General features: G+C 39.2%; 1 protein-coding gene across 1 annotated transcript in view; it reads left to right on the top strand.

Moving 5' to 3' along the window:
* The window catches only part of LOC134542720 (cadherin-89D), a 153,667-nt gene that overhangs the window by 106,126 nt on the left and 23,879 nt on the right, over window positions 1–23,662 (top strand). The window contains 11 exon segments of the mRNA XM_063387193.1: window positions 52–229; window positions 2,198–2,465; window positions 7,655–7,949; window positions 9,074–10,666; window positions 11,625–11,761; window positions 14,413–14,631; window positions 17,634–17,722; window positions 17,823–17,906; window positions 18,063–18,131; window positions 22,878–23,136; window positions 23,138–23,244. Coding sequence (XP_063243263.1) covers window positions 52–229; window positions 2,198–2,465; window positions 7,655–7,949; window positions 9,074–10,666; window positions 11,625–11,761; window positions 14,413–14,631; window positions 17,634–17,722; window positions 17,823–17,906; window positions 18,063–18,131; window positions 22,878–23,136; window positions 23,138–23,244 — 3,298 coding nt within the window.

The raw sequence follows: 23,662 nt of genomic DNA, 5'->3' as shown, positions 1-23,662 counted from the left end.
AGCTCGCACCGAACGCGAGTGCTGGGTTGTAAGTGACGAGTGATGTCGCAGTGCCCTTCGCCGTGGAGGAGCGCTCGGGCACCATCAGCGTCATGGACGAGATCGCCAAGTACGAGCCGCGCCAGTACGAGTTCGAGGCGGTGGTGTCGGACGGCCGTGACGTCACGCTGGTCAGCAACGTCACCATCCACGTGGTCGAGGCGGTCCAGACGAGCTCGGAGCTCGCCAAGTGAGTCGAGTCACTGGTGGATGCCGCCTGTCACACACGATCAGCAATGCAGAGCTTCTCCTTTCTCGCACTTCTACTTTGTTGTGCCTCTGTTGGCAATACTACATCCCATTGTTCCGATGAACACTGTTAATTTTGGGTAGTAGGACTGGCCTTAGATATCTAAGAGATTGTAATTTTTGTTATTTAGTTTTGGTACCATTCTCGCTTTTACAAATACTTTTTATTTTTATAATAATATATTTCGTACCTACATACGGTCTTAATTAAGTGAAACAAAACATTTACTACTAAAAATTGTGTATGTACTAGGCTTTACATTATTATACGACGGCTGTTTTTTTTTTCAACCTCCGAAAGGCTATATAAAAAAGGAAATTTACATAACATAGTAATTCTACCACCAAAATTACAGTAGGGTCTTACTTATTTTAATACATAAAAGCCAAAACTATCGAGGCTTTTGTCATATCGTGACACAAGTATATCTATGCATGTTTCGAAGAAGTTAGCCGCCAGTCAATAGAGATAACAGGACAAGTGCCTTGATCTCCCGCTCCCTCACGACACCGCTGTAAGGCGAGTGGACTAATTGTGCGGAGTATTGTGCCTCATTATTCATATTCTTACGATAATTCTTGACGCGGGAGCCAGTGCGCCGCGCGATTAGTCCATCCGCCTCACAGTGGTGTCGTGAGGGAGCGGGAGATCAAGGCACTTGTCCTGTTATCTCTATTCACTGGCAGCTAACTTCTTCGAAACATGCATAGATAAGCTTGTGTTACGATATTGAAAATGCCTTGATAGTTTTGGCTTTTATGTATTAAAATAAGTAAGACCCTACTGTACTTTTGGTGGTATAATTACTATGTAACGTAAATTTCCTTTTTTTATATAGCCTTTCGCAGGTTGAAAAAAAAAACAGCCCTCGTATTTGCTTTCAGTAGTTTTAATTTATTAAAGCAGCTACTAATCGAGTGATACATTGTGGTTATAAAGTACTCGATTTACTTATGGCAGTTCACACTTTTTAATTCGGGCTCCAGTTTTTGTTTTTGCCGGAAATACTACAGGAAAGTGCGCTGATTTTTTAATAATATTATTTTAATTTTGTGTGTTAAGGCAACCAATCAATATTCAAGTTGTAGCAGATTAGTTACATGTAATAAGTGCGTGCACCTAATATTGCAACAACCCGGTATCTCTTAACAGTCTTATAGACAGAGACTAGGAAGTAAATTAAGTTACTTAAAACTGATTCTTTGCACCAAAAGGATCATCTAATGTACGACGCATATCTCGTGTCTCATTCTTATGCCCATATAATTAGTGGATTATAAATTTTAAAGGTATGGCCAGTTTTAGTTCCTCTGAGTATCATTGAGTAAATAGCAATTAACTTCAAGTGCTCTTAAAAACATACTTGTTTTTTTATTCATTTTTAATTCTTGAATGATTCAATTGTTTTATTGAAAAACAATACTTAAAGTTTGTTTCAAATCTAGTTAAAGTGTAAAAACAAACTATAAAAAATAGAACTATCAATTCCATTAACTATGAAAATATGAGATTCAAAAAACTTTTTTCTTTGTTTATAATAAGAAAAAACTGGGTTTAAGTAATATAAATACAAAATAGCGGGTAAATAAAATAAAAATTTTAAAAAATATATAAAAAAACCTTTTCATAAGTTTACATTTTTAATATTTATAAATGTTAATATAAACAAATTAAGGTTGAACACTACCCAAACTATAATTAAAGAAAAATAACTACCCAAACACAACATTATTTCTTCTAGGGTGTCGGGTGGTTGCCTGAGCGCAGAGTGGTTGTGTGCTGAAAGCCCTAGAGTGGTCGTGTGCTGAATGCCCAGAGTGGTTGCGTGCAGAAAGTGCAGTGGTTGTGTGCTGAAAGCGCAGAGTGGTCGCGTGCTGAAAGCGCAGAGTGGTTGCGTCCTGGTTTCAGCAGGAGCTCGGCGGCGCCGCTGCAGTTCAGGGTGCGCGAGAACGTGGCGGGCGCGCTGGTGGGCCAGCTGGGCAACACCTCGGCCGGCTGGAGGAACATGCGCTTCATGATCGCCAACCAGCAGGACGTGGCGGAGCGCTTCGCCGTGACGCAGGACGGTGCCCTGTACACGCAGCGGCCCCTGGACCGGGAGGAGCGGGCCAGCTACCGGCTCACGCTGGTGGCCGAGAGCCCTCGCGGCCTGGCGCGCGGCCCTGCCATCTACCAGGTAGGCCCCTCACACGCCATCTACCAGGTAGGCCTCTCACATGCCATTTACCAGGTAGGACTCTCACACGCCATCTACCAGGTAGGCCTCTCACATGCCATTTACCAGGTAGGACTCTCACACGCCATCTACCAGGTAGGCCTATCACACGCCATCTACCAGGTAGGCATCTCACATGCCATCTACCAGGTAGGCCTATCACACGCCATCTACCAGGTAGGCCTATCACACGTCATCTACCAGGTAGGCCTCTCACACGCTATCTACCAGGTAGGCCTATCACACGCCATCTACCAGGTAGGCATCTCACATGCCATCTACCAGGTAGGCCTATCACATGCCATCTACCAGGTAGGCCTCTCACACGCCATCTACCAGGTAGGCCTCTCACACGCCATCTACCAGGTAGGCCTATCACACGCCATCTACCAGGTAGGCCTCTCTCACGCTATCTACCAGGTAGGCCTATCACACGCCATCTACCAGGTAGGCCTATCACACGCCATCTACCAGGTAGGCCTCTCTCATGCTATCTACCAGGTAGGCCTATCACACGCCATCTACCAGGTAGGCCTCTCTCACGCTATCTACCAGGTAGGCCTCTCACACGCCATATACCAGGTAGGCCTATCACACGCCATCTACCAGGTAGGCCTCTCACACACCATCTACCAGGTAGGCCTCTCTCACGCTATCTACCAGGTAGGCCTCTCACACGCCATCTACCAGGTAGGCCTCTCTCACGCTATCTACCAGGTAGGCCTATCACACACCATCTACCAGGTAGGGCTATCACACGCCATCTACCAGGTAGGCCTCTCTCACGCTATCTACCAGGTAGGCCTATCACACGCCATCTACCAGGTAGGCCTCTCTCACGCTATCTACCAGGTAGGCCTCTCACACGCCATCTACCAGGTAGGCCTATCACACGCCATCTACCAGGTAGGCCTCTCACACGCCATCTACCAGGTAGGCCTCTCTCACGCTATCTACCAGGTAGGCCTATCACACGCCATCCACCAGGTAGGCCTCTCACACGCTATCTACCAGGTAGGCCTATCACACGCCATCTACCAGGTAGGCCTATCACACGCCATATACCAGGTAGGCCTCTCTCACGCTATCTACCAGGTAGGCCTATCACACGCCATCTACCAGGTAGGCCTCTCTCACGCTATCTACCAGGTAGGCCTCTCACACGCCATCTACCAGGTAGGCCTATCACACGCCATCTACCAGGTAGGCCTCTCTCACGCTATCTACCAGGTAGGCCTCTCACACGCCATCTACCAGGTAGGCCTCTCACACACCATCTACCAGGTAGGCAACTCACCCGCCTTCTACCAGGTATGCCTTTCACCTGACATATACCTGGTAGGCAACTCACATGCCATCTAGCAGGTAGGCCTCTCACATGCCATTTACTAGGTAGGCCTCTCACATGCTATATACTATGTAGATTATTCGCCTGCCATCTACCAGTTAGCACACCCAACATCTACTACGTAGGCCACCCATCAACAATCTACCAGGTAGGCTACTTACCTGACATATACCTGGTGGCCACTCACCTGTCACTCACCAGGAATACCTCTCTCCTGTCATATACCTGATGCCACTCACTCAACCATCCTATAAGCACACCACCTAACCGCACATACTTTTGCAAATGGCGTCTATCTTTACCATTCTCTGTTTGGACTTCAGCCAACTTGAGCAAAGCACTGCCATTTTTATGAAACCCACAGTATTATGTTTACCATACCCACTGACAGCTGACTGTAGCAAATTTGGTAACTTCAACAAAATTGAATAATATATTTTATCATTCTGCTAGGCCAATTTTTTTTATTTTTTTTTTCTACATTCACTTGAAATAAACATATCCATTTCATAAATATTATGTGTCCAAACATAATACACTTATCTGTATTCCCGGTATATATATATATATTGTTTTACTTGCTAACAAATTTAAAGGATTTCTTGCTTTAGTTAAAATTATTATTTTGGTTGATTTTTTGATGTTAGGAAAAGGTTTCATGAAATCAAAAATATATGATTTGCTATAAATATATGTATATTAAATAAATTCTTATCTTAAAGTTAAATAAAGGCTATACATCATGCTAGAGACAAGTTGGAAACTTCAACTAACGTAATTGATACACAACTTAGTAATTTTTAAGGCATTCTTAAAAATATGACTCTCTGGTTGCCCACAATTGACTTTAAAATATAAATACCACTTACAGTCCTAATACAATTATGGAAATTAACCAGAAGTGACATATTCCTGACTGGTAAAGGAAAGAACCCGCAACACTTTTGCTTACAATCCAAAAGTTGTCACTGAGCAATCAGATTGGAATGTTTGTTCACGAAGAACTTAAAAAGCAAAAAAAAAAAATAGTAACTGCAAACATTTTTAATATTGTGGTTAATATTTTTAACTATTCTGTCAGCATTTAGGACACACATTGTAGATGTGAGCTAGGATTAGTAGCAAAGCGCGTCTCCCAAAGGGGAGCAGGCAGGGCAATAGCAGCGCCCGAGGTTGAAATTGGTTTATTTTATTTTGGAAATTATATTTATGTATGCTTAATTTCTTAAACTTATGTGTGAAACTATTCTTTCATCAGAAGTTGTATAATTTTTTAATGTTCTTAATTTAAGACCATACACTTCTTAATATCCAAACGCTTATCTCTGACTTACTTAAAGTCATGTTTTGTCACTGCGTCGTTTCTTTGTATGATAGCCCCTCCCATAAAGTCTTTCTGCAGGTGAACCTGATTCTAACTCCATTAGGTGAGTAACCTATTCGTCTAGGGAAGTTAAATGCTCACAGAGGATGAAGAATCCTGCTCAAAGAGAAGAGGTCCAAACTCACTAAGCAGATTTGTATACCCTCTTAGGAGGGGAATCTGCTCGAAGAGAAGAGCTGTTGTTTCACTGAGAAGGGTTGCATGTTCTTTGACGTTTGATGTATAACCGAAAATATGAGTTATTTCACTAACATGAGCTGAAGGCTCGCTGGAGGAAGGGGACGCTTGCTTGTTGGGGTTGAGTTGCCAGTTTGAAGAAAGTTGGTTCCCACTTACTTACTGAAGGAAAATCATGTTACTGAGGGAAGTCGCATGCTTGCTGAGGAGATATGCCTGTTTGAAGTGGCAATGCCTCATCTCACCGAGAAAATTTGCATGCTCGCTGGGGTCAGAGGGTTCTTGTTTGATCAGGAGAAATGCATGCTAGAATAGAGGAGGCACCATCTCATTGAGGGAAGTTCCATGCTCCTTAGGAAGAGATGCTTGCTCAAAGAGAGAAATTCTCTGCCTACTGACGGGAGGTTGCAATCTCTCTGAGGAAAGATTCCTGCTTGAAATGAGGACATCACCCACTGTGGATAGTTGCATGCTTTCTAAGAGATGGAAAAACTGCTTGCTTAGAAAATATGCCTGATCGAAAAATGGAAGTCCCCTCAAACTGAAAAAAAATAGCATGTTCACCGATGAAACATACCTTTTTTAAGAGAGGATGTTTTCTCACACTAAGGGAAGTTGCATGCTCGCTGAAAATAGAGGGGAATTTATCTCTAAAGAGACTTATTGCTCCAGGAAAGGAGGTCCCCACTTACTGAGAGGAATTGTATGCATCCTGAATAGAGATGCGTGCTCCAAGAGAATAAGTATTCTTTCGGGTGTTTTTTTTATCACTGAGGGGATTTTAATACTACTTGTTGATGGGAGTTACTTGCTCAAATAGAAGAGATGCTCACTTACGAAGGTTGCGTGCTTGCCGAAGGCTTCGAAAGCTTACTGGTTGTCGATAGATTACTGCTCGAAGAGAGGAGGTCCCTGCTTACTCAGGGTAATTGCATGTTGGCTAAGAGAATGGTGTCAATGCTCGCTGAGGAGAGATTACTGCTCAAAGAGGGGAACCTCGTGCAGGCAGGGAATGATTTTACTGACTGAGAAGTGACAGCTTTCTGAGATACCACCTTCTAAAAATTTGGCGTCTCTTCGATTAGGCTAAGAGCTTGTTTTATAATGGGGATATATACACCAAAAAATTTTCTCACTTAAAAGTCGTTTCTCTATGCAGTTGGTGACTGTAGTGAAAGAAGGTCCACATAGAGAAGAAGGGAAATTGATTCACCCTTAAAATGGGTGTCAACTTAATAGATGATATTCCTGATATGCATGCTAGAGAAGAGGTCTGCTCGCTGAGCATAGGTTCCATCACCTGAAAGTTGGTGTCCACTCAGTTAGTGGAGCTTACTGCCTGCTGCGGGAAGGTTCCTGCTCTCTAAGTTCTGGTACTTCTTCACTCAGAGGAGGTGCATCTGCTATGCGAGTGGGTGTCTGCTCAATTATTGGAGCTTCCTGCCTGCTCAGAGGAGGTTTCTAATCACTAAACTCTAGTACTTGTTCATTGAGGGGAGATTATTGCAGCCTTAGAGTTGGTGGCAGTTCGATTATTGAAAGCTCCTGTGTGCTGAGGGAGATTATTGCTCTATAAACTCTCGTACTTGTTCGTTGATGTAAAGTGTCTTCACTCTGAAAGTGAGTGTCCGCTCGGTTAGTGAAGGCTCCTGTGTGCTGAGGGGATGTTCTTGCTCGGTAATCCCTGGTTCTTGTTCGTTGAGGTGCCCTGAGAGAGGGTGTCTGCTCGCTCAGTGGAGGCTCCTGTGTGCTGATCCTATGGACTGGTTCGTTGAGGGGGGATGCCTCTTCCCTTAGAGGGGGTGTCTGTTCGCTTACTGGAGGCTCCTGTATGCTGAAGGCAGTTTCCGTCTCTCTAAACACCGGTACTTGTTCGTTAAGGATAATGGCTTATCATGAGAGTTGGTGATCGTTTGGTTAGTGGAGGCTCCTGTGTGCTGAGGGGATGTTCTTGCTCGGTAATCCCTGGTTCTTGTTCGTTGAGGTGCCCTGAGAGAGGGTGTCTGCTCGCTCAGTGGAGGCTCCTGTGTGCTGTTACTGCTCTCTAAGCCCTGGTACTTGTCGGTTGAGGGGCATTACTTCCAACCTATAGTGGTTATCTGCTGGGTTACCACAAGGTTTTGCCTGCTAAGGTAATATTCCTGCTCGCTAGGCACTTGTAATTGTTTGTTGATCAGTGGGTGTACGCTCGGTGGGTGTGCTGAGGGGAGGTTGTGCTGAGGGGAGGTGTGGTCGCGCCAGGTGGACGTGGCGGTGGAGGACGAGAACGACAACCCGCCGGTGTTCGAGCGCCCGGCCTACGAGGGCCGCGTCAGGGAGAACTCTCCCGCCGGCACGGAGGTGAGCCTGGACAGCCCCGTGCGGGCGCGAGACGCTGACGCCGCGCCCAACGCGCAGTTCAGCTTCACGCTGCACGGCGACGGCAGCGAGCTGTTCGCGCTGGACCAGGCGGGCGGCCGCGTGCTGCTCAAGGCGGCCCTGCTGGACCGGGAGACCAAGGCTATGTACTCGCTCATGGTCGTGGCCCGCGACAAGGGTGAGTCGCTGCCCTCGGCCTTCACACTGAAGCTCCTTCCAGTCAGTTTACTGAGTAGTTTTGGCAATTATTATATCATGTTCACGTATCACTGATATGCACTAATATCAACAGCTTTACATTTTGAGTGCTAATCTCGTCTTCATTGTAAATTAATTTCAAATAACAACATATATGTAGGTAGTACTAAACCAAATATGCCATTAATAACTATAGAAAAAAAATTCATAATACTACCTTACTAATAGTTATAATATTATAAACTACAACTTGTTACTCTGTTTGATTTTGTAACATCGTGTAATACATCATACTCATTATTAAACGAATTGAATAAATCATTTCTTTTCCAAATAATACACCTATTACTTTCATTGTTAACAACAATCTTATCACTGCTGCGAATAATAGTTTCTCTTATTTGTATCTACACAGCCATAATAATCTTGTGAGCCTGAAGAAGTAGCTATCTTTTTTTTTATTTGTTCTTCATAGGATTGCTGGTTTTGTATTTGATTAAATACTTTATATTAAATAATTTAATTTCCTAGCAAAATTTTTACTAATATTAATGTAATGTGTTTCAAGTCTCGTATGTAATAAATATTTAAATATTGTAAGTAATTATTTAATAATAATATGTAAGTAGGTTAATAAATGTTTGTTACAAATTAAAGAATGAAATTAATCAATTTATTTTAAATAAATATATACCGAAAACACAAAATTTAAAATTATACAATAAACAAGCTAACAATTTTCTACACTTTAAAAATATGATTACACTTTCGTATTTAAAAAATTAAAAATGAAAATTTAAACTTGCTAAAAAAAATTAAGTATTTTAAATCAGCACTTCCCTTCTTAAGATTCCGAATATAATTTTATTTTACTAAATAAATTACAGAAATACAGAAAATATTTTGCTGGAACAGACCATTTTGAATTTTTTGAATTTTATTATTACAATACTATAATTGGAGCGGAAATTAAACTGACAGAATATATTTATTAATAGGTAGCATTTACTTATTTACATTTTCTCTGTTGTATTTGGTTAATACAATTTTCTAAAATTAAAATTAAATTCAAGAAAAATAATTGTCATTGTGTTGCATTTTTAGGTAACCTCAACTCAGAAGCTAAACTGACCATCCATGTTGACGATGTCAACGATAATGCGCCGAACTTCTTGCAAATGGTAGCTCTTCAAGATCAAGACATCGAGATATCAGAGCCGACCGTGCCCGGGAACGCTACGCCGCACCTGCCAGCCAACATGACCAGCGAGGAGTACGTCAGCCACATGGCCACCACGAACTTCACGAACCACGACAACATCCTGTACGTGGCGCCCCTCGTGACGATACCAGAGGACACTCCTGTGGGCATGGCCATCCTGCGACTTCTCGCCGACGATCGCGACGCCGGGAGCAACGCGACCATCGCCTACAGCATTTCCTCGGAGACCTTCATCCCGAACCTTGTCCTGGGGCCTCCCAAACCGACGTCCAAGAACTACTTCTTGATACACCCAGTAAACGGAGAAGTGTCGGTCGCACGAATTCTCCCTCCCGTGACTGAATTTCGGTTGAACTTCACAGCAACCGACGGGGGAGGACTATCTGATAACGTTTCCGTCAGGATTTACGTGAAAGACGTCAACGACCACGCACCAGTTTTCAAGAAGTCGTGGTACATGTTTGATTTAAAAGAAGGGTTCTACTCCGGGTACATAGTTGGGAAGGTCGAAGCCACCGACTCCGACTTTGGCCCGAACTCGGAAATATCCTACACAATTCTGCAGAGCGAAAACGCGTCGATCCCGCTGCCTTTCAGGATATCCAGGACCGGCGGAGAGATAAGCGTGAACGGTAACATCGACAGGGAGTCGAAAGATCACTACAAGTTCAGGGTGATGTCCCAAGACGGCGGTACGTCGCCACGCAGGAAGAACAGCGTCGTGAACGTGGAGGTGCACGTTCTGGACGTGAACGACAACGCCCCGACGTTCTACAACTACGACCACATCCTCCAGGTGTTCCCGACGTCGGTGGGCGCGGGCGAGGACAGGAACCCCGTTCTCATCCCGGTCTACTACGCGTCCGTCCTGGAGAACAGCCCCGCGGGCACCATCGTCTCGAAAGTGTCGGCCAACGACTCGGACTTCCAAGGGAACGGCAACGGCCTCCTGCTGTTCGACATCCCGCGCCGGACGGACGGACACGACTCGTTCAGCATCGACTCGAAGGAGGGCCTGATCAGGACCGCGGGCGCGCTGGACTACGAGCGGCGGGGAGCGTACAACGTGACCGTGGTGGCCTCGGACCTGGGCAGCCCCAGCCTGAGCTCGACGGCCGTGGTGGCGGTGAGCGTGGTGGACCTGCAGGAGGAGGCCGGAGAGCCGCCGCGGCCGGTCTTCGCGCACCGCTACTACGAGGTGGAGCTGCCCGAGAACAGCGCGCCCGCCCGCCTGCTGGACCTAGAGGTCACCGAGGCCTACAGGGACTCCAGCCTCAGGTTCTCGCTGGCCCCCTCGCCAGGCAGCGAGCGCTTCCAGATACACGCGCGCAACGGCACCCTGGTCGCGACTGGCAGCCTGGACCGCGAGCAGCAGGCGCTGTACGAGCTGCGCGTGAGGGTGGAGCAGCTGAAGAAGGGCCGCGGCCTGCCCGTGCTGCTGTACCCGCTGCCCGCCGAGCGCCTGGCCGACCTCGGTGAGAGCTGCCTCGAGCCAGTGTGGCGTGCCAGTGGTCCATTTAGCTTTTATCTACTCCAAAATAACCACAAACTTAAAGTTCAACTAACATGACGTTCTTAATTATGTTTTTCTAATCAGAGTTAATATTTTGACGTGACAACGTCTAATAAATCGATGAACGCTGGCTGCACGCACGAAAGAGTCCAATTACGCACATTGTTCCGTTACGCTGTGTCCCGTTACGCTCATTGTTCCGTTATGCTCATTGTTCCGTTACGCTGTCGGCGAGTGATGTAATAATAGGTCATGTTACAATTGACTAAAAAATTATGGTGACTCATATAATTGATGATAGATATTTGATTACAGTTTATTCATATGAAAACTTGTTCATAGTTTTATTTAAACTTTATAGCTAAACGCCAGTTTTTAATATTAATTACAAGTCATCTGAACGTGAACTGTTTCGTCGACTGTTTATAAAGTTAAGTGAAAAGTTAATGTGGTTTTAATTGCTTATTACAACAACAATTTCGGCAATAAAGGTTAATTATTCTTGCATTTTAAAAATCTGATTGCTAGTATAATTTCAAGTATTTATTCTTTTATTATTAAAAATGAAAAAGATTCAATTTTATTCATAAAAAAATATGCAACAATTTTATCAATGTTTTGTTATCACGTTGTCACGTTATACTATCGTCCGTAAACCGACTTTACAGACAACCAATTTTTTTTAAACTTTATTGTTTTATATATATTCTAAATTTTTAAAGAAAAAACTTCTATAAGACAAACGATTTTTAACAAAGTGGAAGATAGCAGGTTATTAAAAATTATTTTTAAATTTACATCATTATTTATTATATGTTTGATATCAAACTGTACCTAGCCTGATTTAACTTATCGTCGGTTTCAGTGCAGGTTGTCATTTGAGACGGAATTAAAGAAACACATTATTGTATTGTTTTCAGCTGCCAACGAAGTAAAAGTTATAGTTCGAGTCAAAGATGTGAACGACAACTCTCCGAAATTCGTTGTGAATGGAAGGCCCATAGTGGCAGCCATCCCGACAAGTGCCAGCTATGGGTACCACATTGTGAGGTTACAGGTATGTCCATTGCATTTATTGTTCTGCATTAGTAATGTTTGAAGCATATTTCCGTCTGAATTGTTTAATTTAATTGGTATATTAAAGTTTGAATACATTAATATTAAATATTTTTATATAAAATTGGTAAAGCTAAAATTTCAAGGGGAGCGTTTTAAAGTTTTTGTGTGTGACATACTTCAAAATATTTGACTCAGTTTTAATAAATTTTGGACAACGACTTGAAAAATTTCAAGATTTTGTTCTTTTATGTACTGCAATGAAGCAGAGAGAAAATTTAAAATTCAATTTTATGAAATTTCTATTTTATTGTTATTATTTTACTAATATTTACTAATGAGGCTGACATAAATTGTGGTACATTCAAATATCTCTTGAATTTCCAATTAGCACTAGATTATTAATACATTTTATTAATTTTTTTAATTTATAATCTCTAATAAATGACAGGCACTTAAATAAAGTAAATGTAAGGTATGAAGAGCTAACACGAGTTATTAAACATATTTTTCTTGTGGTTTGAAAACCAAAAAGGGTTCCAACCAGCCATGAGCGAAACCAAACCTTCTTGAATAAGAGAAAAGAAAAGCTAGTTAACATACTATATGAGGTTTTATTATAAACCTTTTATGACAAGGAATGAGATTTTTACACATTCTGTTTATAACGTTGTTTCTCATACAATCACTGTACAAAGAGTTGTGAGACGGAAATGAATGCAAACTTTTCAATTATTTTCTGACAAATGATTCTCTGACACTTCTTCATTAAATAAGCAAATGGGAATGATTTCCCACAGTTTTGAAGTGCAAACGAAACATAACAAATGTACAACTTTTAGAGCGTAAAAGTATTGCTTTGAACCGACCACCGATCTCTTTAAACTATTTTTGAGGTTACATTTACGAACAGATAAAACTATTCTTTTAAGTTTTGGCAAAATTAGCGATCAGAATTTCCTTGCGAATGTTCTCTCTCTCATCGCCCCTTTTTTTGCATTCCACAATTGCATGATAGTAGACAGCAACGTACCCTGAGTTCAGAACGCAGGTACTTGCTGAATGACAACGTCCTCGCAGAATGTTCCCTCTCAACACATTATTGTTCTTTAAATCATAAGACACGAACCAGCTTCTTTCGGAAGTCGAAATACGGTGTTGTTCCTGCGAATATTCAGTTATTGTAAATTACGAAGAAATATTCGTTGATTTCAGGTAAATTTTTCGTTGAAAGGTCTGAAGAGTTATCGTTAATTCTGTGTGCTTCCTTCCCCAGTCTGCTGACTTGTTGCACCGTAGTCCCAAAGACCTGCAGCCAAGCATTGCAGATAATATACGCACACAAGTTTCTCTGATAGACCATTCTAGTACTTTTAACGCATTTTGTCAAAATAAACCAATCTGACGCTCACCTTTTATCTTCCTCGGCACAACTCATTATGAGCACAGTGTCAGTACGAAATAGGGTTGGGGCCATTTTTAATATTGTGCCACTTCTATATTTTTATTACGAATAATATTAATTCGAATAAAAAATAAATAAGTTAATAATTGTTAACTGACTGACAGGACTAGATCAAATTACCTATTGAAAACCACACATTATACGAATTTTAATCTAGTGAAAATTTAATCAAACAATGTGAAAAATGATAAACTGAACACGTACTAGAGGCACTGACTCGTGTTCAGTAAGGCTGTTTGGAAGATAAAGAATTTTGGGTAACCACGTACCAGTATTAAGCATTAAGGGACGATGTGTGTGATCTAGTCCTGAACAATGCACTGATCAGTTCTGAATAGCTTAAAATTCCTAAGAGAAGCTCGAGGATACTCACAAGTACAATGGAATTTAAGGGTACCGAGCAGACGATAACTTGGCAACTAGCAGGTATTCCGCTTTCAGTAGTCGGTGCTGGGGGGAGCTTGATGACCAGAACAGGAAGATACAGCCCTTTAAGACATCCAGCGTAAAAACTCTTGTGACAGGGGAGAACTCATATTGAAGTGGTTGAACTCGTGGCGGCAGTGTATAAAACAGCTAAAAGGAGTGGAAATATGAAAATACATTGCAGTATATAGCTAATGAGCAAAACGAATCCTAGTAACCTAAGCTCAGTATCGAGAACATACTAATGCTTCTAAGTATTTGTAAGACAGTTTTCCCGTCACCTGAGTTTTTTTTCCAGAGTGTCGCAACGTTGAGCGACGCTGAGTGATGCTGAGTGACGTTGAGTGACTTTGAGTGACACTTAGTGGCGCTGAGTGACTATGAGTGTTGCTGAGTGATTTTGAGTGGAGCTGAGTGACTATGAGTGGCGCTGAGTAATTATGAATGGCATTGAGTGATTATGAGTGGAGCTGAGTGGTCATGAGTGGCGCTGAGTGACGTTGAGTAACATTGAGAGATATTGAGTAGTGCTGAGTGACATTGAGTGATGCTGAGTGATACTCAGTGATGTTGAGTGACGCTGAGTGACACTGAGTGACGTTCAGTGGCACTAAGTGATGTCGAGTGGCACTGAGTGTTGCTGAGTGGTTATGAGTGGCGCTGAGTGGTGCTGAGTGACGCTGAGTGACGCTGAGTGACGCTGGATGATGCTGAGAGACGGTGAAGTGGCGCTAGAGTGACGCCGAGTGGCGGTGCCGCAGGCGACGGACGCGGACGAGGGCGTGAACGCGGACCTGCGCTACCAGATCCTGGGGCGCGCCGACGACCAGGCGCGCCGCTTCGCCGTGGACGCGCTGACGGGGCAGGTGCGGTCCGTGGCGAGCTTCGCGCGCGACGCCGGCCGCGTGTTCGGCTTCGACGTGAAGGCCACGGACCGCCGCGGCGCCGACGACGGCCGCTCCGCCATCACCAACGTCTTCGTGAGTTCCCGTACTCCCTGTACTCCCTGTACTCCTTGTACTCCCTGGGGCAGCTCGCCTCGCTGCCTTGCTTCGACCCGTCAACAGCTGTCTTCGTGAATATGCTCATTTCCTTTGCACATGGTTCCAAAATAACATTCGGGACAAAATTAACAAAACTCTTAAAAAACCGGTTATATCTGCACCAAAAACATTCTTCTTTTGTACATCGGTGTTTTATTTTTTTTTTTGTTTTTTTTTTAGAGCGGAACACAGAAACACACTAAAGTATTTCGAAAGTCGAAATACGGCGTAGGTCCTATACGAAGATTCAGTTATTTGAAATTATGAATTACTACTCATTCGTTTATTTCAGGTAAATTCTTCGTTGAAAATTCCTTAGATTTACCGTTATTTCTAACTCTCCGCTTCCTTCCCCAGTCTGCTGACTTGTTAAACCGTAGTTGCAGAGTCGTGTAGCCAAGCATTGTAGATAATATACGAACACAACGTTCTTTGACAGAGTATCCTAGATTTTTTTTCTTCATTTTGTCAAAATTGTATGAATTTATAAAGAAATTATTCAGTTATATTTGGGCCAAATTAATTTTAACAAATATTTTTAACTGTAAATGAAAAATATTTCTTATTACTTTAAAAAACCAATATATTTTCAAATACTCTTACATTTAAAAAAAACACATTCACATCATTGAACAACTAAAACCATCGACATATTATTATGTATTAAAGAATGTTCTGTTAACCGCTTATATGACACACTGTTACCGTTTTCGGTAACTTTTTTTGCCATTTAGTTGGCTGTTGCTTGTTTCTTTTAAGAAGCGTTTCTTTGGTTTTGCATTTAATAATTTAAATTTTAACTTTAATGTTAGTATTGCAAGGACACTTCGTGTTAAAGCATTATTAAAACTGTGCTTAAGTAGTTTTTAGTATACCAGATTAAAATAATGCCTCCAGGTGACATGTGGTGTACTACGTACACTGTAAAGATGTGTAAATTACCTTATTCAGTGTTAATGAAGTTTTACAATTTTCAACGTGTAATAAGGAAAAAAAAACACGAATAGTTTGTAAACTTTACAAATTCCTTGTAACGTGACCACTTTGTCTTGTAAATTTACAACTAATGTATCTTTATATTATAAATATTTAACTTTCGTGTAAAAATATATAGTTTTCGTGCAATTAACGATTCTTCCAATAGTTTTGCACCCAAAATGTCATTGCAAAAGTACATTAATAATTAGTAAAGTAACGCATTATTTTGTCATTATAATACACCAAAATGGTTTGTGATATTTCACAAAAAAAGAGCGTATTTGAACACTTTAAAACAAATGAAAGTTCACGTTTTGTATTCCGTTGTGCCTGGCAGGCAACATTCCTTGTGTAATTTTCTCGCTACAACTAATTCCCTGATACGGTAGTAAACTGAGTTACAGTTAAATCATAGATGCTTTTGATGGTTTTACCCTTGAAAAATTACAGTAAAATTTCGCAAACCTGAAGTTAAATCACACTATGTGTTGTAACAGTAATCCATCCACCTGATGTGTGTAATTTTAAATACTGTGAAACACTGTCAACAAGTCTTAATTTACTCACTTGTACCCCCGTGTGCAACCGCTATAAAAATAATTATTTTTAACCTTCGAAGTAGGTGTATTTTACACGTATGTATAGGTAAGCTATGAAAACTCATTGTGTGTAGTATTATATGCAGTGTAGCAAAGATAAAAAAAAATGCTACCAATCATAATTTAAAGAACATCGACCCTTTGTAAGTTAACACGAATATAATTATATTATTGTTAAAATATTCATTGGTATGTTTAAAATTAATAAGTAAAATATTTTTTAACATGTTTGGTAGAAATACAGTTTCAATTTATTTGTTACTTTACATGTTTGATAGCGAACATTACACTTTATTCAGCGCAAAATTTCTCCTTTATTATGGGAGAAAATGACAATGAATCTAATGAACAAATACTTTGATAACAGTTGTAATAGTTGCCACTTTGCCAAGATAAACTGATAATAGAAGCAATCTAGGACCCCCAGTAATAACAATGGCTTCTTAGAGACCTATATAAATTAAAAATAATATTTTAAGTTTATATAACTTTTTAATTCCATAATTCGAACTTATTACGTTGCCTAATGCAGAAAGCCGTTGCTTTTAGAGTACGAGATAAGCAACTGCGAAAATGGTTCGACCCTGTGCCACCACATTCAGGATTTTATAAATATTTCTACAAGACTCCAAACTAGCGACACCTAGTGGCGAACCACATTATATTATATGATGACATAGAATGTGCAAAATGTAATTATAATTTAACTTTTTGAATTATAGAAACACATAAAGAGCAACTTAATTTTACACAGACTAAAAGGGTGTTATTTTACACTTTGTTACACATTAATGAACTGCATAAAATATACAATACATGTGTAAATTTACATTCCAATCAGTTATATTACATATCTAAACTGAAAAAAATTAAGTATTCAGTGTATATAATTTTTTTAATCCTAAATAATTTAATTACTGGTCAGAGTTGTATGAAATAACACCTATTTTTCTTTGTATAGTATTACAACAAAACTGACTTTTTAAATACATTATTATGTTAACATACACTTATACATGTGGGGTAAAAATACACCTTAATCAGTGGAGATACAGCTGCCTATATAAGTGTAATATTACAATTTATTGCAGTGTAACTAGCCCCGTTGGTGTACTCCAGGCAGCTTGAGATATTATGTCCTGCTAACATAATGTGTAGCCTAATTCCCACTAAGCCAGTAATGTGAAGATACATGCATCAGTAGATCCTCTAAATGAACGCAATATGTAGATATTTTATTTTTATTTTAAATAACTATTACTTAAATGTCCGGGAAATCCCCTCATAATCATGTTTCGCAGTTTAGCTATATCCAGTTAAAATTAATTTACTAGCGTTCATTCAACTTACATTATGTTGCAGGTTTATGTTCTGGATGATCGCAAACAACTAATTCTAACTCTAGGAACAAGGCCAACATCGATAGAAAAGAATATTGAAAATATCACAAAGTAAGTACGATTACAAAGTAATTTAGGCGTTGTAATTAGAAAAATTCATACCTTTTGAGTTATCTCATTAATGTCTGATTTTCTGATTTATTTTTTGTAGTTCCCTTTACAACATCACAGGCCTTGATGTGAGAGTGCGGAAGATTGAACCACACTCTGAACGAGATTTAGAAGACGGCACAGCGTAAGTAAACTATTATTTAGAAAAAGTCATATAAATTCATATTGTAATAAGCATAATGTTGTTTTTAGAAACGTAAGTCTAAAATCCAAAAGATATAATTTATGTTATACTAAAATAAACTTTTAAACCACTAAAATCGGTATTTATGTTTTATAGGACTGACCTGTTCCTTTATGCCGTTGATCCTCTGATGAATGTCATCATTGATATGGACACACTGCAAAAGTAAGTGGACATAAATATGTTAATTATAACTTAATTTTCATTTTTTATATATTAATATAACACGTTTAGGTAATATATTCAAGCATTTAAATATTTTTAATAGCAGTTTTATTTTAAGTAACAAAAGTGTGAAACTATTAAAGAATAAAATTCTTAGCAAACAAAAGATCAACATTAAAAAAAACTTAAATCTTTGTATTCTAGGAATAAATAAATTTAAAAATATATTTCCAGAACTTGTATTGCAACTACAGGGAACTGCCTTAGAAAATAATAGCAAATCGAAAGAAATTAATGTAAAATATCAATTTGTCAATGTTTCATCTTAACAATGACCAGTTTCAGACATTCTGCTTCAAAAAATACTTAGAAATTTTGATATGTAATAAAAATGCCGTGCAAACGACACTGCAAATAAATACCGTAGGAGAAGCTGACAAAAGTAGTATCCAGTATTTCGGCGAAGTTTTCGTTATCAAGCTTTATTGTTCTTGACGATATTTAAAGTATTCGAACAGAACAATTATTACAACTTATTTATTGTTACATCAACAAAACCTATGCGTTTTTATAAAATTATTTAAAATTATTTAAATTAATCTTGCCTCAACTGCAAAAATATAAATATTCTAAAACAAAGAATAATTTTTAGTGATATAAGATATATTTTGTGTTTACGAGTTAAACGTTAAAACAAAAAAAGGGTTCATTGATCTGAATCCCGTAAAAAAAGAAGTGTATGAACGGAGATAATGAAACGTTTGCCTTTTTGCAATATCATACATACGCTGTAATATATATTTTTTATATTGTAAAATAACACAAAAAAAGATTTTTCTTTAAATGATAAGACCTTTACACAATCTCATTAATTATTGGTTGCTATCTAGAAATATTGAAGCTGGCCTACATAGTTGTGACTTGAGGTAAAGGAAATCATTACCCTGTTTGATTTATGTACAATGTATTAACTTAATTTTTCCTAACTGGTCATGTTATTTATTTAGCCTTGTGCACTAAAAATGAAAAAGAAAATGATTTCCTAAGTTTTTTTAATCTTGCTTTTAGTTAAGCCAATTACGGTATAAATAGACGACAACGCAGTAAAAGAGATTATAAGTATAACAAAAAATACAATTTTTCATTGCAATGTATATAATGTGTGGTTTGATAAAGTATTGATTTTGAATTACTCTTACGTAAACTTAGATGAAAGATATAAAATTGAATTAATTATTAACATTAATTAAAAATGTACACTTCATTTAATGTGTTAATGTTTAAGAATGTTTCGGGAAGACTCATAATACAAAATTGACCTTTTTAAATAAATTTATATTATTTTTCACTATAAAATCATTTAAATTAGTATAGTTATATTTTTCATAGTTCAGTTATAAAATAATCATTATGCTGTTTATTTTAAAAGTTTTCAGCTATGTTTTATAGTTTGTCCTGTTTTATCGAATTTATCTTTTAAATCTTAATATTACATACCTCACATTGTAGAAACTTTGTATGGTTGATATAGTTATAATAATATAAGCATAAATAGTTTGTAGCATTCTAATTGTAAAACAGCCATCAGTTTAAATAAACGAGAAGAAAGGACATTTACATAAATATACATATATTTTTTAAATCCAATTATGGTTCCTAATTTTTGTTGAGCTTTATATAGTGACTGAAATTTGTTTTATGGTATTTGGTACATTTTTGTTCATGTTATACATCAATATACGTTTTATTCTAGTAATATATCAATACATTTTTTTATAAATAAACATGTTCCTGGTAAAAACGTCTCATTGAGCAAAGAATGCAAACAATACATTTGTTCCAAATTGAGCACTGGCTACTTCTGTTGCAAAAAATTAATTTTGAATTTTAATTTTAAAAGTTTATTGTAACACTAGTATGGCTCAATTCTATGAAAAATTGTAAATACTCATTGGTAGTCGGTAGCTTTTCTGTGAAACGGCGTTCCAATATAATTTGGTTATTATAGGGGAAATTAAAAATACTTTGAATTTGTGTGAATGGTTGTCTAGGTTAGATCAACTACATTTACAAAAATCCCTTTTGGCACAGCCTACCGGAATAGGTAGATTTCTAAGTACCTATTCCTTTTGGAAATATTTTGGAAAATTCTATAATATCCTGGAACAATTTAATAATTTAATGTAGCCTACATAACATCCTATATATTCGCAAAAATTCATAAAAGATCGATTTAACATTTTCTCATATTCCACGCAGCTCAATTAAATAGAATGTATTTCTTTTAATGTATCCAGCATTGAATGTCTTGAAAAATCCCGTATTAAACCTACTAACGTAGTTATACATTTATTTAACTGCAACCAGAATAGTAAATTTACTATTGTCACTGATAAATTTTAGACTATCTATCTATCTAAAAATATATATTTTTTTAATTTCTACCCCTGTTTTTACGTTAATAGTTTGTTTCATCAAAAATTGTTTCAGTCAAAGGTATTAGATAAAATTTAGGCGTTTTAAATAAATTATAATGGATTTGATTGTATATCTATTAAAAAAGTAACGGCTTTTGTCTTTCTACCCTTATTATTTACACCCCTTGCAATAATGGTTTGTATTATCAAAAACTATTTTTTAACAAAAGTTTTAGATAATAATTATAAAATTAATACAAAATTCATACGAATTCAATGTTGTGCTTACGAAAGGAATATTGAATTTTTTTGTCCTCCAGCTTCTGTTTTTGAGTCCCTTGAAGTTATGGTTGGTCGTATCAAAAACGTATTCAGACTAAAGATTTTTTTATTACTCCTACGAGTTATAATACATTCAAACAGATGGGATATTTTCCATATAATTGGAATTACAACCATTTTTCTGCTTTTCAAAAAACCTTCCCTATTTAGATATAAAACTATATATTTGTATAAACTTTTGAGTTGACAATGGATTTGGAGTCTAAGGACCATAAACGAAAAACTAAGTAAAAATTTTCTGAAATTTACCTAGTACTGTGAAATTGTGTGAATTTTTGGTAAGATTAGGTTGGATGCATAATAAATTCTTTAAAATCATTTAAACTGTTGGTAAGGTTGGTAAGCTACATATAAAATAATTTTAAGATTGTGTGTTCGGTTGGAAAGGTTCGCTACATTAAAAATACAGTAAAAGCGTTTGAACGTTTGGTTAGGAATTATCTCTAATAATAAAAATAACCTAACAAATTTAAACATTATAACATTAAAATTTAAAGTATTTTAATCTTCAAACCAAATATAGTAAAACAGGCACATATTTTAATACTATTTTTAATATAGCTAACTTAACCTTACGAACCGTTCTCAACGATATCACTGTACTTAAATGCAACTAACTGAAAATAATGAAGCATTTTCACGACTTTACGCTATATGTTAATTGCGTAAAATAACATAATAATTTTTTATAACGGTAGATAATTTGTAAACTACTTGAAATATGAAAATTATTTTTCACAGAATAGTTAGCTTTAAATATCGGAAGTAGGTAATGACATTGTCAATTCTGTTTTGTTTTTTTGCTTTTAGCTTTAAACTGTACTTGTATTAACTAAAGCTAATTTACGTAAAAAGAATGCATACATAATTTCGTACAAAATAATTTATCATTCATATGGATATAATGATAAGACCAATAAGATTTATGGTAAATTGCTAATTAATAAATTTATAATTCATATTATAGAATGTTATCTCAGTCATTAAAACTTCTGTCTAGTGAGTCTTATGTTCCAGAATGTAAAATCTAGCTTTACTTGTGAAAGTGTTCCTTCCCGAATCAGCGATTGAATGTTGTGTAGTTCTTTCACCATCAAATCACGGTGGGTAATGGCGAACCACAGCAGTTTCACCCCTTCTGACACGCCCCATTACGTTATGGTGGTTCAGGTCTTATCAACTAACAACAACATTTATATAGTCAACAAAGAATTTTGCCTTTTTTAAGAAATAAAATTCAGTAAAAATGCAACAGTCCAACTCATTTAAATAATACAGCAGGATTTTACAAACTAAGTCACCATTGCATGAAATAGCATATGGCAATTAGCGAGTGCCATCAAAAAACCAAGCATTAAAATTATTTATAAGGCCTGACCCAGTGCTTAAAATTACTGATGACATTGTAGATTCTTTGCCATTTAACATGGACCCCAACTTGAAATTTCTGCAAAAAGAGGGAGCACAGTTTCATCAGGGAACAAATGTTTGGCTCCATGAACGCAGCATCAGGCGAGAGCATTTTTTCTTTTTTCTAACCTAACTAAAACTAAGTGTATTTTGTTTGGGAGGGGTCTGGGTTAGGGAAGACTCTAGGTGCGTCCCAGGCCGAAGCCTTTACGCCTATTCATGATGGGTATAAACCATGCAGACAAGGGAGCATGCATCGTGTGCTTGTTCGGGGATTGGCCAGCCACGGCTGCAATTGGCGCCACGACTAACTCCCCTTCTTAACTCTAGACTATAACTAGATAAGTTGGGGCCAGGTAAAACCTCCGTAGACAGAGGGAAAACCCTGGGCACTGTCATGCGGGATGCAATTGCATGCATTAATAACGAGCTGGTTGGCTACGGGAATAAGAGGACGGATCAGGAAGAAGAGTTGGTCAGAGTAGAAAGAGTCTACCATGCAGGGTTTGAGCGCTTGGAGGCGAGAACACTGCAGCTAGAACGTGTGCCGACAGCGTGCTTGCGACGGTGCTTGCAGCATGCTGCAGCTGAAGCGGGCCGACATGGAGCGCGAGCTGGACCAGTACCGGGTGCTGGACGTGGCGCCGGCCCGCGAGCTGGTGGTAGCGAGTGCCGGCACGAGAGAGCGTGTGCTAGCAGCGTGCTTGCGACGGTGCTTGCAGCATGCTGCAGCTGAAGCGGGCCGACATGGAGCGCGAGCTGGACCAGTACCGGGTGCTGGACGTGGCGCCGGCCCGCGAGCTGGTGGTAGCAGGCCACCCGGGGGGTCGCCACCACTCGCTCTCCGCCCTGGAGGTGGGCGTCGTGGCGCTGGCCTGCGTCGTGTTCGCGGGCGCCCTGGCCGCCGCCGTCTGCGTCGCCTGCTTGCGCCGCGGCCGCCGCAGGCAAGCCTCGCTGCTCTTCTCGTGGTCCTGACCGCCGCCACTAACTGCTCCGTCTAACCGCCCGCATGTCCTCCCCTAGGTAACGGCTAACTGCCCTCTCCCGCGTGTCGTGTGTTCTTACCCTGTACATGGAGACCGGAAACATTCGCGGGTTCAATGACCTCTAGGGTCCTCTGCATTTCTCAAGTAAACACGCGTGTTCTTTGGGTAATAAATTGTGAGGCGTCTCCACTGGGTAGCTCGTGATTCGACGCCTTCTTTGGTCGATAGTCTCTCATTGGCCCAGAAGAAGCTCCAGTTAAACTGCGAGCTAATAGCAGAACCAGCAGAATTGTACACACGTTTGGATTTCAGCCTATCACGAAATTAATCCGCGAATTTTTCCTGTTTCTACCCTGTACACAGAGACCGGAAAAAT

This window comes from Bacillus rossius (assembly GCF_032445375.1).
Source record: "Bacillus rossius redtenbacheri isolate Brsri chromosome 9 unlocalized genomic scaffold, Brsri_v3 Brsri_v3_scf9_1, whole genome shotgun sequence".
In the NCBI taxonomy this organism is placed as follows: Eukaryota; Metazoa; Arthropoda; class Insecta; order Phasmatodea; family Bacillidae; genus Bacillus; species Bacillus rossius.
The sequence above is the reverse complement of the archived record's forward strand: the minus strand, read 5'-3'. Positions and strand labels throughout refer to the sequence as shown.